General features: G+C 33.8%; 1 protein-coding gene across 1 annotated transcript in view; it reads left to right on the plus strand.

Moving 5' to 3' along the window:
- PACRG (parkin coregulated) overlaps window positions 1-20,402 on the plus strand; it is a 210,865-nt gene that overhangs the window by 44,474 nt on the left and 145,989 nt on the right. The window contains exon 2 of the mRNA XM_058802211.1: window positions 2,117-2,251. Coding sequence (XP_058658194.1) covers window positions 2,117-2,251 — 135 coding nt within the window. The remainder of the gene's footprint in view (window positions 1-2,116; window positions 2,252-20,402) is intronic.

The following is a 20,402-nucleotide window of genomic DNA, read 5'->3' on the forward strand; positions in this document are numbered from 1 at the left end:
AATTCTACCACTGCCTTTTTTTGAGATGGCAGATCAGAGCAGGTTAAGAGGGAGCTTCTAAACCTTCATGTAAGGACAATACACAACAAAGGGGTTTGATACCAACATACCTTTAGTCCTAGTATCTTTGTTCCTGGATAAAGAATAGGTAGAAGTTTAATAAACGTAAACATATTTTCTAGAAAATTTGTAAAGTGCAGTAGGAAAAGGCTCATATCAAATTTACTGACATGAGTTGGGAAGAAGAGAATGTCTGGTATCAGAAAAGATGTAATTTAAGATTGCATTAGGTACCTCTAATTATGGTAGTCTACTAGAAAGAATTCAGATTGTATCTCATGCAATCAAGACAACATATTCTTTATCAATAATTTAAGATAAAATCTAACAGTGACCTCTGATACTGTACAGAAAATAATGTTTTAAAGGATGTATGAAAGACCTGTTTGTGAATAATATACAAAAAACCAGAAGTGCTTTTCCAGTGGCCTCAAAGACTTTGAGACTTGCCTCAAATGAGAAAAGGGGAAAAAAAAAATCCAAACAACAACAAAAAAACCAAAAAAACAACAACAACAACAAAAAAACCAAAACACACAAGCAAAAAAAACCCCACAAAAAACCAAGTGAAAATACTTAGATTGGTGGCATAGAACAAACTGTTCCTCTGCAGAACAGCAAGTGAAGGTTTCTTTACATTGGTTAGAAATGTTTTTCTTTGAGTATTACTCTCAACTGCTGCAGATGTGGTTATTAAACAATGTTACAGCTGTGCATATCAAATTTGTTTTCACTGGTCATGGTCTATTGGGGCAGCAATATGCAACAATAGGTCACAGTTTAGTAGCCCTAGTTGAAGCAATTTTTAGAAAAGTACAGTGCAGGCATATCAATAGTGGACTCCTCTACCTAGGGCAGTGCAAAATTATGTGAAAACACTTTGGGGAAAAAAAGTGCCAAGTCAAATTTAGATCTGTAGTTAGCAGAGTTAAATTACAGAATAGCCCAAATGAAAAAGAGGATGTTACAAATTTACATTCTGTTCCCTGGAAAGCTGGATGTCTGCTAGAAACTAATGTAAGGGTCACTGAAGAAAAATAGAATACCAAATACTGGGTTTATGATCATTGAAGCTCTTCCCCTTTTTTTTTTTTTTTTTTTGAAAATGACACATTCTAGCATTTTTAACAAAAGAAACATGCAGAGAATTGTAGGAAGTTCTTATCCCAGATGTACAGCAGTGAAGAATCAGTTGTCAAGGGCATTTGAGATTAGTTTAGCTCTCTTAGACTCTCTTAGCATTTAAGATTAGCTTTGTTAATTAGCTTAAACAATAGATTTCTTTTAAGTACTTGAAATTCTATTATCACAGTGCCAATTGTTAGTTGCTGTTACTACTGTGTTTGAGAAAAAGGTTCCAGCATGAGCATTTTGGAATTGGACTGTTGTTCAGACTATGCCTTATGCTAAACCAGCAATAGCTCAGATAAGGAACTAAGTGGAGCTAAAACAAATTTCCTCACAGGCAGACAAGAGAGGTCTGAGCAAAAGACCTTCATTCTTTCCAGTGCTTCAGCCATCAATACTGAAGGACTGGAAGTCATCTGAAAACCAAATCCATAGCATTTAGGGAAGGGATATGCTAAAAGAGATTTCCTAATCTCATTACCTAATGACTAGCAAAAGACAGTGGAAGGTGTAAACAGTAATATTAGTTGGAAATCAAGTCAAATTACTTCTAGAAAGAAACAGAAAAAGGAGAAATACCTAATTTCCCTACAACTTCTACTATTAATGTCACTACCTTCTTGATGTTTTGGTTTTGCTGAAAAATGTGATAAGAGAAAGATCTACTTTAAAATATAGCCAGGTTTTATGGGATAATCTGAAAGTGGCAAAAAAAAAAAAAAAAAGGAGTTAACAAAACCTGTCGATCATTACCAAAGTGTATTTCAAAGAAGTGAAGTTTAGCATGTAAAGAAGAAAGCAAACTATAATTTGGGAGATCACTATTATTCTTCTTTTATATATATTTTAAGCTAGGCTTTAGACTTCTCCTAGAAATATGTTACCACTAAACCGTGGAGGGTTTTTTTTGTTTTGTTTTCTTTTTAAGGTAAGAGGGCCCCCACCTGCAGGATCAGTAAAAGAAAGACCAGCAAAACACACAGCTTTTCGCAAGTTTTATGAGAGAGGAGACTTTCCAATTGCTGTTCAGCATGAGTGTGGAGGAAACAAAATCGCCTGGAAGGTAAGTTCTGGCACAGCTATGACAACCAGCTGAGCTTATTGAAGTGACATCTCTCATTGTCCAACAAAGTTAGCTTGCAAGTAAATACACTGAAATAATTTCTTAGCAAGTGGAAGATGGTGGGAAAGTCATTAGAGAAAGGCCCCTGAGTCAGCTGTCTGCCTTGGCTAACAATTAAATTATACGTTGCAAAAAGGAAGATGACAGAGTTGCTTTGCCTTAGAGAATTGTCTCCTGCCCAATTCATCTCTATTTTTATGAGGACTTGGCAATGCAGCCTGTTTCAAGCAGTCCAACAAATGATGGAAGTGGCTGGATACAGTGAGCAGCAGCCATTTATCTCCCCAGATTTCACCTTCCTGCAGGACACTTCCAAATAGAAGCTTTAATTACCTAAATGGATAGGTCAAGATTGTCTGCTCCCTGAAAATGCAGAGCAGAATACAAACGAAGGCAGATTCTCATTCCACAGCCGTACTCTGAGTCTCCAGCATATGTCAGACAGCGAAATCGCTGTCATACGTGCCTCTGTTACAGGCTGACCTCCACTGCTGAAACCATTACAGCTCCGACATTTCTCTGACAAAAGGTTAATTGGCTTCAAAATAAATGTATTGCCTAATGACTCTATTCTAATGCAGCTGTGTTTCTCTCTAAAATACTTGGTGACGTTATTTGTAAAACTTGCCAATCTTCTAAGTAACTAATGCAGACTTTTAAATTTAATTTTAAAAATGAATGCTGATCTTTAACCTCTTTCTACTATTTAATTATGTTGGTTATCGTGAATTACTTTATTTTTTGTCTCATTTATTGGACTAGAAAAAGATTTTGCTGGAAGCCATGTTAGTTACAGAAAATGAACATGCTATGCATGAACAAAATGTGTCAGATTTGTAAAATGTTTATAATTTTTCATGTCAAAAACATGATACCTAATTAAATGTAAAGCTATGTTAAGTCATCACTAAAAGGAAGAATTTTGCAATCTTATAATTGATTCTGCTTGTAATGAAGCAAACAGGATTGGCTCTGTAGTGTGGTAAGAAGTACGATATTTGATAGTAATTAAATTTTTAAGGTAGCTCTTTTGCTTATTGAAATACAGAAGAAAGGTTTGTGCTACTTTTTTGTTGCCTACAGAGGTTTTGAATCAGCACAAAGAATAATTAATAGTTTTTGCAGCAAAGGGAATCTCAGTCCCAAAATACTTTACCCACAATTGAGGTGAGATTCCAGTGCAATTGGTCTTCAGGCAACACTAGAAATTCCCTTGTTAGACTAGAACTCACAGGCTTACAACTTAAGCCTGCACTCTGATTTTTCATCACCAGGTAAGACCCAGAGGTGATTTTCAAATAACTGCAAAAAAATCTGCAGAATTTAATTTTTATCTTGAGGCTTTTTAATTTCTAATTTCTCAGAATCAAACTGAGAGGTACAGAAATACTGCTGGACTGGCATTCCACTAGATGATGCTAGTGACTGCTTAGTTGACTTAGGACGTCAGGAAATCAAATGGAGCTGCATAAGAAGTTCAGATGGGACATTAGGAAAAGGTTTTTCATTGAGAGGGTGGTTGATCACTGGAACAGATTCCCCAGGGAAGTGCTTGTTAGTTTCTGGACAAAGTTCTTAGTCATATGATTTAGATTTACGTAGTCCTGTGAGGAGAAAGGAGTTGTATTTGATGATCCTTATGGGTCACTTCAGCTTGCTAACTTACCTGCAAGCCTTCCAACCACAGATGCATGCTAAAGTGTTTCATTTCTATATCTGGCAGTTTAAATTGTTTGATATCATACTGCCTTGAACAGTCACAACAGCAGAGTCTCTAGTCAAAGATTCAGCATGTATTTTTTCTTAACACAATTTGCAGTCTTCTAGACCTAACGCCCACCTACTTCAGTAAAACACTGGCTTTTAGCTTGTGCAATGTAGGACTGAAATGTCATGCAAGACTTTTTTTTGCTATTCTGCTAATCCTTTCTTTTGAGAAAAAATATTAGAACTTCAGCATGAATGCAAGTAAGGAGCATAGTACTGGACTATTCCATTCCTGTATTAGTGCAGGTTCAGATTCAACCTTATTTCCCTTATTCCGTGCCACTCAATTTAGTCACAAATCAATCCTGAGTGAGTTCTGTGGCAGGCAGGCTCTCAACAACACCGAGGTATAGAGTTATCTGAGACTATTGTTTAGTTTGACATGCAACTGTCATTGATTACTGTGCAGTTTAAGTACATGAAACAGGCAAACTGGCATTTTCCAGTTGAAACATTGTATTAGATACCTTCTGAAGTCTTAGAAGCTGCCCAGAGCTGCAAAAGGATGAGAATGTTGTTCATCATTAGCTGATACTTAAAGGTACAGATAAAGTAAGCTCTATATTTTTCACTTGTTATAATAAGGACAGAGTTGCACTACTCAAAAGACATCTAATGGCTAATTTTCATCAGTTCATTAGTTGAAGCTCTAATTTAAGAAGTTTTAGTGATATATCTTACTCAATACTGCTAAATTCATAACAATTGAAAAGATATTTTACTTACAAAATGTGTTAAGGCAAATGTTCTATAAAAGCTTGGCTGAAGTATACTTATTTGCACGAATCATGATCAAGTGGAAGGATAAAAAGAAAAAATGAATGGTAACAATGATATTTTAATCCTGCTGTAATTGTCCAATATCAATGTTTTATGTTGAGAGGGGTTTTTTGCTCTGTTTAGTTATAATGTATATCGTAGTTGGTTTCACTCTTGTTAGTTTGTCTATCAAATGGTGCATGAGAGAAAATGCAGGAGGGTCTCAACCTGATTTTTTTACTAGGAAAGGAAAATACTACAGGATTTTGTTCTTTCCTGCAAAATACACAGTTGTATTTTATGTGCTTCTTTGCATGTTTTTATAATTACTGAATCAAAACTGTAATGTCAGACTTTTATTTTTTTAGCACTTCAAACACTTCATTATGCTGTAATTCTTTGGACAGAATACAGTCATTTTTAGACAGAACAGGAGAATCTGAAATGCTTTAATATACATTAATTGTATTTGGTTAATATGTACCAAAAAATTTACACAAATGACTGTTGATATTGTGACAGTTCTGCATATCTATAATTTTAAGCCCATGATTAATTACCGGTAAGGGCTGGCTATGTGTAACTGTGGTTGTAGACCTAGATGAAATATAAATTTAACTTCAGGAAATGTATAGAACTGTTTCTGAGTAACTGTATGTGTTGAATATTTAATTCTGAAATAATAGTGCTTCTCTGTTGTTGTATAGCTTAATCATTTCCAAAATATGCTAAATTTAGAAAGAGGCATTCTTGCACCAAATTAATCCTAAGCATAAACAAAATTAAACTGTGCAGATAAATCATGGTGTTTACCTTGGTGTCTTTTCTTAAAAAAAGGGAACAAAGCAAATCAGACCTCACTAGATAATTTTAGAAATATGTGTGCTCTTGGTGAATTTTGAGACTAAGTCTCTACTTGTAGACAGGCATCTCTTTGAATATTTCTGTAATGCTGTCATTCTGGCTGGTAAGTTTTACTATTGTTGTAAGTTTAAATAAACCTGTTTCAACCTAATGGAAGAAAAATGTAAAAAGATAATATACACTTACAAGAACAGGACATTGAAGCTGGTTTTATTATAGACGAGAACAGGAAATTGAAGCTGGTTTTAAAGAATGCCAATTTTTTTTCCAGAGGGGAAAAAAAAAAAAAACCCTCTGATAATGCAAGATTATGTGGTTCTACAGGATATAATCACATTTATTTCTGAAAGAATATGACATTGGTTGTTTTGGGGTTCCTAATGTTTGTTTTCAAATCTGGAGAGAAGTTGTCATTTTGTCATTGTGATAAAGTGATTATAGATAATGATTATAATTTGTTAGTTATGTCTGTGCAAACAAGACATAACTCGCTACACAAATGTCTGGCTTTGATTGCAATTAAATTAATAAAATAATTTCAAAATAATTCCAGATTTTGCATCCCCTTTCAGGGGATGTACTAGCAGTCAGTAAATTCGTTGGTAAGTAGTGTATGCTCAATGTAATGTTTTAATATCTATTTTGAAGCATTTGTTTTTATCCTTCCTTGGTAATCAAAAAGAGAACTGTGTATACCAATGCCTTAAAATTTCTGCAAATATTTAATGTTTATATTTCTTTTGCAAAGTCGTTTTTAAGATCTGGAAATAAACAACTCCTTTGAGTTATTGAACAAATGTTCAAGGATTTTTCCAAATAGGAAGCATTTTATTTTTTTCCACTAAGAGAGAATGAATAATAATGGCATGGTTTGAAAAAGTATTTCTAATGCATATTAAATATAAAACTTGAGAATGTAAATTGTTGTTAATTTACAATTAGATAATATTAGAAAGTGATCTTTATATCGAAAGAATATACTAAAATATTTATAAGTCTTTTGACTACTTTTGTGGGATCCCATAGTTCTTTTCTGACTTATGTATATTGCAATTTTATTTCAAAAATGTATTAATACATTCTTTTGCACTATCTCATACCAAGCTATGAATAATAAAAGCTCATAGTTCAGGTCTGAAAAGGACGTCCATTTTTAAATATACGATACTAAATTAAAAAAGGTCAGAATGCAATTAAACCTTTGACTAAGAAAGTTGATAAAACCAAGGAACTATTTCTGAATTATAAAGTATGTGTTTGAAATGCAGTCTCTTTGTATTAAATGGAAAGTCATCAGAATGTTTGAAAAATTATTTTTTAGGGAGTGGAGTTAATTATGCAAGTTATTATGCAGGAGTAAAAAAAACTTCTATTCTTCAAAAGTATTGTAGCAATTTCAGAGAAATTAAAGCCAAATTCAAAAACTCAAACTTTTTAAGCAAAATGTCAACATGAATATAATTTCTATTTTTGGGGTTTTTTTCCCAGAGTCTCTGTATTCACTAAGGATATTACTTCTGCCATTTTAGTTTCTCTTCATCTGCTCTTTCCTACACAGTTAACTTTTTTTTTCAGCATGTAGTATAAGCTATGGTAGCAAATTTATTTCTTTGTGATGTAAACTAAATGCAGGGCTGAAAGAAAGTGATCTGCCTTCAACATCATGTATTACGAATGCACGTACACTTTCTCCTTTCACCTACTACTGAAAGTTGTTTTTAGTAGTAGGGAGTACAAATGATTTGAACTTCCCATAGTACAGTTTTTATTAGTATGTTGTATACTAGTTTACATAGAATTCTGAACTTCTATGATTGAGCTGCTACCTATATCCAGCACTAAGATAAAAAGTTTTTGTTTGTGAGTTGTGGTGGTGGTTTTGGTTTTGTTTTGCTTAGTTGGTTTGGACGTTGGACTTGGTTTTGGGGTTTTCTCTATAAAATGACTTGATTTTAAATTTTGTTTTATTTCTTGCAAGTGCAGTCTTTTTTGCTTGCTTGAGGAATAAGTTTTACAAGAGAGAAAATACTTTCTTTATATCAACCAATATAGTCAGAGAGTAGACGTTTTCATTTGCAGAGCTTTCAGTTAATGTCTTTGCATTTTTCATTTTTGTAGCATTGTTTTGTCATTAAACTAGATGAATACACACTGTATGTTATTTACTAGCTAGTATCAAGTAAAATTAGGTAACATTTTCCAAAGTTCAAATCTCCAAATAAATTAAAAGTAATTGGATGGAGCTCATTTACCCTAAAGAATGACCCCATTATTATACTGTCATCTTGCAATTTGTGTAATTCAAGATGTAATTCAAGAAGTTGAGGGGTTTTAAGCTTGTTCCTATCTAAGGGGGAGGTTCAACTTTGCTTCACCTCTTCTACTTTCTATTTCTGAAGCATGCTTGACACTGGCACTGACATTTATCAGAGCCCTCTTTGGGTAATTTTATCTCACTAACTCAGGAAAAGAAGGTGGGTGTGTTTTTTCTTGATAAGCTACACGTTCGTAATCCTGGGAACTCTGATTATATGACAATCCATGAGTGCTAATGCTGAGTGTTGGTGAAGAAGAGAGAAACAGTAGCAAAGTACAGTGAAAAATGTGAGAGAGTTGAGCGATTTCAAAACTGTTGTTTTCAGCAGTCATGAGCTGCTAGATTACTTTAGCTGTTTGTGGAATTGCAGCCTCAGACACATGAAAGCAAAGAGAACAAAGTGCTGTGTAAATTAATACTTCTTTAAAATTTTTTTTCAGATAGAGACAGATTTTTTCTGCATCCACTTTTTGTTAAACTGTATTTAATATCTTAGTAAAAGATGTTGAGAGGACACTGTAAAAAAAAACTGGTAAATGCTCCACAAGTGTTGTCCTGCAGAATGACAGCTTTTTGCAAGGTTATGTAGAAAGGAAAGGTCATGTATCATTCACAGACACAGTTGGTACAGCACAGAATGGTGTTAGATTATATTTTATTTAATCTCTTCATGTTTTAAGCAATAGTTCAGTTTTCTGCTGCAATTGACCTCTGTTTATCTTTCCCAGAGGGCTCCTTTTTTTAGCATCATTCCAGTGATCATTGATAAGCCTGTCTCCAATACGAGTGTGTTGGTATAACTGAAAATTGCAGTGTGGATTCAAGAAAAGGCAACTGAAAGCAAGAATTTATTAAGCTAAAAATAATACATAATTTAGAGAAGCTAGAAGTATGAATTGAGGTAAAGAAGTAAACTCTTGAAGAAGCAAATTTTAAATGCTGCCTGTGAGGAAAAAAACCCACTATAACTGATATAGTGCAAATTAATAGTTTGGATACTGGTATTTTTTTTAAAAAGAAAGTAAAAGCCTCAGTTTTCTGTGAAGACAGTAATACAGCAAACTGTGTGGCATGGTAGCAAGAAAGAATTATTCAGCTTTAAACTAAAAATGCTCAGTTGCATCATCTTAATTTGGTAGTTACTAATAGCCTGTATACTATGGCTTACTAAAGCAAGCACAAGCCAATACTTTGCATAAACATTCATGTTTGGATAAATGTCATTCATCATTCTTTATGGTATTAGTGTGGTATTAGTACCCAGCTAATCACTACCAAAAGTGTTGTCTCAGCTGATGTGCATGCAACTTTTTCTTAGAGAGTGCTAAAAATTTCCATCACAAGACTATTCTTGTTTTGTTTTTTAAGTGCAGAATACTAAGAAATAGGCACATCTTAATGACTATGATCTGGTTTTCATTTAATGAAAACTCCTTTAAATTTCTTGAGAAATGTTATATAGTGCTATGCATACACCCACTCTATGACCCTAGGTCATAAAAAGAGAGAATGCAAAATATTTTCTAGCAAATAAAACAAAATTTCCATTGACTGCAATAGAATGGGATCATTATTGTCAGATGTAAATATTATTCATCATTGTCTCCCTTTTTCTCCCTATGATATTACACATTTTCCTGTCATCTATTAAGTTTTTAGTTTATAATGCTCACAGGAATCTATTTTTGATCAACTGTCTTAATCTCTGTCTTAAATCTAAGGCAGTGTTAGTTTTGATCTAATAACATTTATATTTAACAATGTGTTAATTTTATATTTATATGTAATACGTTTGTGATTGGATTTTTTCAAAAGTCACTATTTATATTGACTCTAGCATTTTATGTGACATGGCTAAGTTTAATCATCTTCAGTTTAATAATTTACAGACTAAAATACGGTACCAAGATGATGTCCTTCAATTAAGGCAACATTTTTTAGGATGTTGGGTAATTCTGGGTACTTCCAGTTTCCATTCCATGGTACATATAGTCACAGAAATATTGCAACAGTAGGTTTGTCAAGTTTGAAATGTCTGTGTTGATTTGATCCCACCACTAAAAATGCTAATTCCAAATAAACGTATCATATTCAGACCTTACTGTTGAAAAGCACTATCCTAGATTTAATTTCCTGTTGAAAAAATATTGTAATAGTAGTGCAGGTCTTAGAGGAAATGTGAGATGTTAGAGGTTAAAAAGAATCTTATCAAAATGTTACCGCAAAACTCTGTTGCAAAATGCTATGTTTTTATGAAATCCCATAAAAATCATTGTGACTATTCCAGTACTTACCACCATTCTCATTGGTTGATGTTTTTTTGTACATTTAAAGTAGTATTTTTAGTGAAACACCAAGTTAATGTCACATATGTATTAGAGGTTACTCAATGCAATCCCTCCTTTTTGCCACTTGTGGCTCACAAGTAATGTGATTGTAAAATGTAATTCTTTCTGGAGTTAGATTTTTGCAGTCCTCTAGTCCTTTCCATTTCTTTCATATTTATAATTTATTAATTTAATGTCTCTTTTCTCTGTGCTCAGAAAATGTACCATATTTTTTAAAAATATGGCATGCCCATTTACTTACTGGCTGAATAATGTTTTCTTAAGAAGTAAAGGTTTTCCTATGAATGTGTGAGATCTCCTTTCTCTTAACAACATCAATGCTGAATCTGGGGACTACTGTTGTGATGGAGTCTAAAAAAGCCTTGCAAAGAATAGTGACAGTTTACCTGATTCCTATAGTACACAGCAGACATATTTCATTCAGTGACTCCTCTGTAGCTAATTAATAGTTGCAACTCATCCCAGGATTCTAGAAATCAGTAATGTTGTGCCAGTTAATTTACTATTCCTTTCCTCCTGAATATGTAATTTAAGCCATTCCTTTATTTGCCGTCTCTTAAAAGCGTATGGAATGAAAACTCAGCCATGTATCAGAAATAACTTTAATTTAAATTTGCTAAATGACCTCTGAAAGCTAGATGAAAGATTTTCTGCTGAATGGGCTGGTGCTCCCTGCCTGTATAATGTATGTGAGAAATTAGTGTGAATGGTTCACTTTTATGGAGTAGTGCTGCTTGTAGTAAGCCTGCAGAAACAATTTTCCCCCAAGCCTCCATCTGTTCTTCAAACCAGGGCATATGCCATCTCATCGAGCTTGAAAGTCAACTGATTTATAACTCCTGAAAAGTGCATAGATTGAAAAGAAAGGTTGACTGCTGCTATGTGGCAATGATTTGCTAGGTACTTGGATAAAGACAATTCACGTTACTATGGATAGGATACAAGTGGTGGTGGAAGCTTTGGAAATTGGTAAATTGACATCTAGGACAAAAACAAATTGCTCCTCCTCCTTCAGGTAAGCAGATGCCTTTCTTCTTAAAGATGGAAGCATTTAGAAAGTAAGTAGTAATACAATGAAGACTTCTTGTTATACTCGTTATATTCAGACAGAGTAAGCTTTTCCTAGGCACAAAGGTTGCCATCTCGAAGCGCCATGACCTGTTCCACTTTAATCTTTAAGGTACAAGCAGAAACATCTGTCTTTAAAAGTGCATCTTGTTGTTTTGTCAGAAAGTTTTGTTCAGTGCCACAAACATAGCACTGATGAATTTTCTCTATCTACCCTGAAGGTGATTTCTGAGCCATATCCAATTAATGGATGACATGTTCTCTGGCCATTAGTTATCAGCCTTTCTACTTTTACCTAAATATTGCAGAGTTCTCTGGCAAGTGACAAAACAAATGGAATTGACAACATAAAAATCAATGTGTGTTTGATGTTTTCATTTCTAGTAGTCATTTACTGTGACCATTCTGCTCTGAGTCTCATATTGAATAATTTCTTCAACTACTGTTTCTTACCAATTCTGATTTTTTAAATAACATTTCAGGTAAAACATGGCATGGAGTTAAATGATTTATTTAAGAAAGAAATCTAGAAATTATACAGTCTTTCAATATGAAAATATGGAGCAGAATTTGCCTTGAAAAACACAATGGTGACGTATAAAAAGTTCATGTGAACAGCAGGAAGAGTCATCCTCTACAATTATTAAGTTTTTGCTTCTTAAGGTGTCTGTAGCATGTGTTAGGAAAAAAATGCCTCTGTAGCTTTCTACAATCATCTGATTTTGTGTAGCCATGGATATCCTGACCTAGCTGACGCAGACAAGCATACTTTCTGAACATAAAATTCAGCAAAGAAAAGCAGAGCTGTGGAGATATCCTAGATCATCGTTATCAATTATTTCTTTTGTATGAGTCACTACCCAACATAGGTACTGGTTATTCATATATTGTGTATGCTATTGACTGATTAAAGATGATGAAAATGTTGAGCTAAGAAACCATGACAATTACATACAAATTGTAAGTACCTTATTTTGCTATAAGACTGAAGAGATTTGTTAAACACTTATAATGCAGTTTATAACATCATAAGATTTTATAAGGAGAATGTGAGGTGTTAAGGAAAACTTCATGCTGTATGTCTATACATTTACAGAGAAAAGTTCACTATCACTGGAAGCATCTTTTCTAAAACCATATTCAGTGGATGTGTCTGCTTTGGAAATGTATTTTTTGTGGATGTCTCTTCTCAGTTTTGTGACAAACACTATATATTTTGTTAATTTTTCAGTTTCATTTTTGTTGTCCACTATATATTAGCCATGTGTGTGAGGCAAATTTATCTCCCTCAGTTCCATTTAATTTCCTATACTACTTTCAGAGCATGAATTAATTCATCATCATTTCAGTATCATTTTCTCATCACTAGCCTTGATAAATGTTTCACATCAAATTCATGTTCACATCTACTATGCTACTATCAGAACTATGAGTTCTGATCTTTCCTAAGCACTGCTCTCATTTCTCACATTGTTATTCTGCAAAATAATAGAATCTCTTTGCTAATAATACCTTTTTTATTGCCTTTTTTCTTTCTTTCATCTGGTTTTTTCCATCTGTATTTCCTCTTGCTTAACTATGAAGTGTTTGTTATCATGGGAAGTTATTCACCAGGGTAACTCAGCAGGATCTGGTTTAAGTAAAGAATGCCTTTTACATAATTTTTTATGAAGTAAGTGTGTCCTTGGTCAGAAATCATTTAGATTAAGATTGATGCAAACTTCCTAAAACAGCAAGACCTAAATCTTAGACTTCTTGTTTTGTTTCCCTAAATTCCCTCATCCTTTGAAAGTTGTTGACAACTTGTTTTGATGAAATATAAATTTGGCATGAAGGAGATCGGTTCCTGCAAATATTTAAGCATGCACTTAATGTCTTGTGATTAAACCCACTGAAGGCAAATTTTTGCTTGCTCTATGTAGAATTGGTGTGAGGTGTACCTACCTATACAATGAGGAAAAGATATTTCCATTTGTTTTCAATCATAAAGATGTAACTTCCTTAAGAAGTGCTAGTTTCAAATTAATATTACTACATCTTTAAGACATTAAAGATCTTAAAACTTCAGCTCATTTGTGTCTGATAAAATCTCTATAAAGGTGATTGAATTATGTGTTTTATGAAAAACAAAGAAGACTGAGTCCATATTTGCATTTCAAATAGCACTGTGAATTTTTGACAGTAGTAGTAGCATGTGGTAGTTTATCAGAGCAAAAATAAGATATCATAAATATTTAAATGAGATAGTTCCTCTTGGCTTTTGGCTTTGCACATTAACACTCAGGAAACAGACAATTGTGTGGAATTGTAAGAACTGCACTTTTACTAAGTGACAGAATCTGTGAGTTGTTAGTATGCTGTACTGTGGCTTCCTTCAATACCATGAAGAAAATGTGTCTTAATTAGGTTTTAAAGTTACATAGTTTCCCTATACTGTAGGGAAATAACTGTAGGACCTGGTAGAATTCTATATTTAGAAAATCAGCATTAAAACCCTCAATAACCTAACTGGCACATTAGACTTAAAAATAATTAATTTAAATCTCATTGCATCTCATTTTCAAATTAATATTACATTCATAAATGCAGGTAAATCTGTGCCTTATTTAAAGAATTATTACCAAAAGATAGACAAATGAAAATTACAAATGACAGTCTTTAAAGAGATTCAAATATTCAGATTAATATCTTCTCAGGCTGTAGTGTGACTAAAAAAGGGTGTTGCTTCCAGTGTAATTGAAACTACAGTCTGAATGCAGATCTCTTTAGAAATATTAGTCCTCTTGTAATGTAGTGGATCTTGTCTCATAATTAAGACCATGTGCACTGGAGTACAGTTCTGCTCTCAAAAAGCAACACGGTCAATATTGGTCTGTTCTCTTCATATCCAAACAAGTTTTTGGTAGGATCAGAAGTCCATGGTGGTACACTTCAGAATCATAAATACCTCTATAAGCCGGTACCATAAGTGATGTTCCTATTCTGTGCTTCTTATCTTGTCCTTTCAGGCTCTTAAAAAGGCCAGTTCAGATGGGAAACCCCTACTTTGCTTTGCCATTTAATAACAGCATTGGAACATTCCTGCTCTTATTATTCCTAGAGAGGTAGACAGGGGCCCTGGATAAAGCCCATATCTGAGGCAGAAACACTCCTTTTAACAAAGCTTGGGCCAGAATGTCAATTTGCACTTGAACTCAGGTGAAGTTTCCTTTGAGTCTTTGCTTACCTTGTGCTTCTACAGAGTGAAAGACAAAATGCATTAACTTACCTTAATATGATTTTTTTGCTTAATATGTTCACAAATCAGTTCAAATGCTTGCTAAAAAAATCCCCCTAAACCAGCAAAAGCCAAACTATATATTAATCAGGTGAAAATTGCAGTCCTTTTTATATGTGTTCAAAAATCTAACCTGTTCCTGTGCAGCACTTTGGGTGAAACCACAAAAACTCATAAATTGATACAAAAGGGCATAGTATTTAGTTGTTTGGAAATTTGTATTCCATCATTATTAAGACTACTTTACTCCTTTCAGAGTAAAAACAAACTTTCCTGTTTAAAACTATTGCTGTCATACAGCTCTCAGGGGTTGTTTCATTTTAAGCTCAAAAAATATTTGCCAGTTTTCTAATTTAGCTGGAAATTTCTAGCTTAAGCTGGAGATGAGGAAAGCTGCTTTTTTGTTTTCTAGGATTATATCTGTATTTTATGTCTGCTTTCTGCTTTACTGTTTTTAATCCCTTATATGATTTGATGCTTTTCTGAAGAGGTTGGGAAAATAAGCCATCTAAAACTCTTCAGTAACATCACTCAATTTGCCCTATTCTTTTTTGATGAACTTTAAGAAGCATATAGCCAGAGTAATGATACTACAAATCTTTCCCAGAATGGAAAAAAAAAATACATAAAGTTTATCTGATAAGGAAAAACCTTCATCTTTTTGAAATTTCTACTTGGGTTTTTATAAATCTTTTAACTTGAACTTATTAAAAAAATTCCTTCACAAATTAGATTGGGAATGCATAGCATATTATTTGCAATGTATTTATCAACTGTGATTAATTTGATATATTATTTCTGTGAGTTAATAAAAGAAGGTGATAAAATTCAGTTCATCTTCAATAGAAGTCCCTAAGCTATGTGTAACAAGTATGGAAAGACAAATTTAATATAACTTCCTGTTCACATACCTCCTGACTCAGTCCATCAGTGATTTCTTGTCTCCAGACATTCATGACAGCAGAAAACAAGGTTATCTTAAATGCATTCTTGTGTACAGAGTTGCAGCTAATTAGAACAATAGTTTGTTTTCAAGGGTATGGCAAGTCAAACTTACATGGATTGACCACCTCAGAGGTGATTTAAGCCATCTGACTGGCATTGCATCTAGTTGATTTCAAATGCTCACTAGAATAGAATAGGATATTTCAGTTGAAAATTGGCATGCCATGGTAATCTAGTCCACTGCCTGGTCACTTTCTGATGCACTGGTTAGATAAAACTAGTAATAATAATCATAAAGAACCTTCATCCCCATGCCTTTTCCTCAAGTATATTATGCACCAAGAATCCTAGATTATTTATGCACCAAGCTTATTTATGCACCGAGAATCCTAGATTATTAATCTAGGTTTTTTAAACATAACCTAATGTGGTGATATCATCTAATATGTTGACTATCAGGTTAGAATAATCTTTCAAAAATCTCTTTCAAGGAGTGACTTAATTTTTAGGTTTGCACTAGCTGTAATTCAAAATTCTAGTTAGTGGTTAGCATTGGGTTATTTGATGAAAATTTCAAGGTAGCAAATATACATTGGAACTGGTAGATGTGTGCTGTTTCTCTTAATCTTTTGTTTTATCGAAGAAGTTTGCTGATAAGCCTTAGAATGTAAAAGTGAGTTCTCTCTAAGAGTGAGGCATGTTTTCTCTCTTTTAATAATTAATTCTGTACCTGTTGAAGTGAGGGGGAGAACGACCATCCTATAATGCATCGAACTCCGACTTTATTGATCGATCAGTCACCTTAAATAATAGTGTTAATTAACTTCATGCATATTCCAAAATACAGCTTTATGATAGGCTAACAGAGAAAACTCTAACCACTCCTTTTGTTTTACAATACCGTTGATTGTTTACATCAAACAAAATCAGTGTTCTCACTGTGATACGAATGGTTCTCAAAACTTCCATAACTGTTCCCAGGGTGCCATCTTTTCCCAGAGAGGATGTTACCTTTGTTATGGGAAGACTGCCTGAGAACTTTATTGTTTATGCAAGGATGCCTGAGAGAGACTAATTGTTTATAGAAGTCAGGCTGGAAACTGCTTTGAAACTGCTTCACAGCTACCTGTTACTTTTCTCTCAGTTGCATGGCTTCGTGGCCTTTTTCTTTAAGCCATGCTTGAACTAAACTCCCGACATGTACCTATGTATATTTCATTATAGAGTGGAAGCCTTTTATACTGCTGTTATTTCTGTAAGGAAGTCAAAACTAGTCCATGCTTGCACAGAGTAACAGATAATGTGCACAAACACAGTAGAATGTTTCTTCTAAGTTTTTATGTTTAAAACAATATTTTCACATCAGCTAAGAAATGTCTTTGCTTCTACCTACATTCTCACCTGCAGGTTATCAAACTGGTGGTATAACAGGATAAGTCTCTAAGATATTATCTAGATAAAAATTACTGTCTTTTATTTTCAAATGGGTTTTTTAAAGTAGTTGCATCTGATCTGATGTTATATGAAAATCATTTGATTCAGGTCTTTCTTATCATGGCATACATATGACATTTCACTAAACCAGTAGAAACTTCCATGGCCTCCCTAGGACTTACCAAGAAATACTGTGCACCTGTGTGGAATTATTTACAGTTACTCAGCAATAAATAGTACCTGAGTCACATTTAGGGAGTATTTGTTTCAGAATATTTTAAAATACTTGAAGTTGTTAAATATATAAGTTCTTTGTTTGCAAATTCCCATTTAAGTTAATCTATCTAAGTCACAGATTTATTGGCCCAAATATTTTGTTCTAACTGTACTTGCATTTACTCCTATTTAATTCTAACTTTAAATGTGTGTGAGGGTTTTTTTTAATAGAAATTTTTAACCTATTTTTCAATAAATGCAATGGTTATTTTTTTGAAGAACCATGAAAAAGTCATTTTCCAGACCTCCTAAAGAAACACCTTCCAGTTAAGGTGCAGCTTCTAATATCACATATTTCCCCAGCTGCCACACCTTTATTGACATATCAAGAATTTAAAGAATTTCAAACTATTTATTCCCCCAAAGCAAAAAGTGTTATATCTATATCCTGTCCAATGCTAATCTTAGCTTTTTGGTTTGGCATGAGGTTTTTTTTCAGTGTTGTTACCAACTAGGGATGTAATAGGTATTGTTCTATAATTTCTGGAAGGTTATTCCTTTTCCTGGTCATCAGGTCTTTGGGCCAGTTGTTACTATTAATCGCTGCATGAATGGTTTCTGTACCATTAACCACTCTGCAGTCCTTTTAAACTCCCACCTCATTTAGTTTGTGAGTTTATTCCAGAACCTCCTGTTTATTTTATTAGTTGGGTTAGTCTAGTAAGGAGAAAGCTAATTGAGATCTAACTGCAGTCTTCCAGTGCCTAATAGGGTGTTGTGGAGGAGACAGAGCCAGACACTTTTCAGTGGTGTACAACAGAAAGCAAAAATGCAGCAGTCACAATTTGCAATAAAGAAAATTTCAGCTGGATAGTAGAAAAATAGTCATCCATGTTTGGGGCAGGGAATTGAATGAGAAGATCTCCAGAGGTCTCTTCCAAAATAAATTATTCTGTGATACTATGAAATTAGATAGATGGGCCTATTATTTTGTATTTCTGCATTACCTTTCTTTTTAAAATGTCATAACAAACTGCTGCTTAATTAATAAGACTTCTGAAACATAGGTGTTCTACTGGTAAAGAAAGTGAGACACAAATATAATGGTACAACTTCTAATGTGTTAACAGACTTCATTCGTTCTATTATAGTTTTAACATTCCTTTAACTTCAAACCACATCTTTACCATGTAAAGTATTTATACATACATGTATATTTTTAATATGTACTTGTTATTGCTCTCTGGCCATAGTGGGTAAATTTACAGCTATATTCATAAGATGTCTGAGATTTATGTTTGTGTTTGGTTTACAATAACTAAATGATAAATGTAAAAGCAGCTCCAGCTTTAGATCCTGAAGTCAACACACTAAAACCTCTCTAAACTTGGGTCAATTTAATTCTTCTTGAAGGCTTTGATATTGATTTAGCTTACTGAGGAATATCCCTTTTTCATGCAGGAAAGCCAGAAATGTTTAAAATTAGTATGATTCGTCTATTGACAATGTACAAAGTGCTTTGGGCCTCTAGATTTCATGTGATTCAAATGACTAGAAGACTTTTAACAGTACTTGTCATGTAGAATCAGGTTCTAAAAGTGACTGAAGAGGACAGGCTTACCTGTTTATTCTTTAACTTAAAAAATTAATGAGGAAAAAAGTATCTAATACCTCGTGCCAAGCTATTGAATGCCAAAACCTAGGGGCAATATATGGAATATTAATTAATTAATCTGACAACTATTTTGGTAACCATCAACTGGAACATCTTTCCAGCTTCTCAACGTATTTCTTAAGATGTGATGAGTAAACAGGACATGGTATTCTACATATAGCCTCACCATTTCTTACTAAAAGACAGTATTTTTCCTTTACTTGCTGGCCACATTCTTTTTAACACAGCCCAGGATGCAATTTTGCTTTCCTTGTGACAGGAGTGCTATTGGCTGTACTACAACGTGGCAATCACCATCACCCTCAGGGGAGCAGAGCTGTTACTCAGCCAGTCACTTCCCAACTTCTGTTGGTACAGGGGGGTGTTCTATCCCAGCTGCAGGGCTTTGCACTTCTTGTTGAATGCCACCGTGTTTCTTCACATTTCTAAAGGTTCCTTGAAATTTAAGCTCTAGATTTACTCATAATCTAGATTTACTCATCAATTTAAGCTCTAGATTTACTCACCTTTCTTAATGTTGGGCCTTTCATATTTTGGGGGGGATGTAAAATTGAAATATAAAATCCACATGCTCTAGGAAAGTCAATAGTGACTTAAGTCTTGAAACAAAAAAATCTGTTCCAAGGTCTGGTATGGGAGTGCATACATGTTCATGCACCAATAATATCAGAAAGGTAATATGTAATTTTGTAGTTAAAGAAAATATTGATTCTTTGAAGCCCCAATTTCTTCATTTGTTTGTGTTTGCTGTTTTACTGTCTCTGAGTATCTGTGTTCTTTTGTCGTATTAACATTTGGTTTACTTTGGTAATTTAAAATGGTCAATGTGAAGAGGAGTTTCAAGCATTTTAGAAATTACCCAACTATAGAAATGTCAAGAAAGCCATAAAGATGTAATATTGGACAAACTGATAACATCCAACATTAGGGATTCAGAAACTCTTCCAGGCCCTTGGATCTGCCTGCACTCCTTTTACTGCAGTTTCTTTCTCTTCTAAGGTAAGACCAGGGTAAGGAATATAAATCCAAGTGCCCTTTAAGAAGGATACCTGAACACAATTATTAAAGCTGGTGACATTTTGGCTCTTTTAACTTTTTTTAGTGTTATTTGCAAGAATAACTAGTGTTTTTAAAAATAGATTGCTCTAATGGAGTTACTGGGCTAGAAAAACTAGATAAAGTAATGGAGGTACTCAGGATTTTTGAGTCTGTATGTTCTGATGATACCACTGGATTTGTGGGAAAATTTCAGTGTTTGGATACTGTTCTGTTCTTCCATTCCCAAGAATGGTGACCAACAGCATATCCTTATTAATGCTGAAATTTTAATAGTTTTGGATTATCTGTTCTGTCTCTGCCAATCAATGTTCTTCATGCTAGTATGATGACACATAAATCTTAAATTTTCATTTGCTTTTTTA

Source organism: Ammospiza caudacuta, chromosome 3 (genome assembly GCF_027887145.1).
Source record: "Ammospiza caudacuta isolate bAmmCau1 chromosome 3, bAmmCau1.pri, whole genome shotgun sequence".
NCBI lineage: Eukaryota > Metazoa > Chordata > Aves > Passeriformes > Passerellidae > Ammospiza > Ammospiza caudacuta.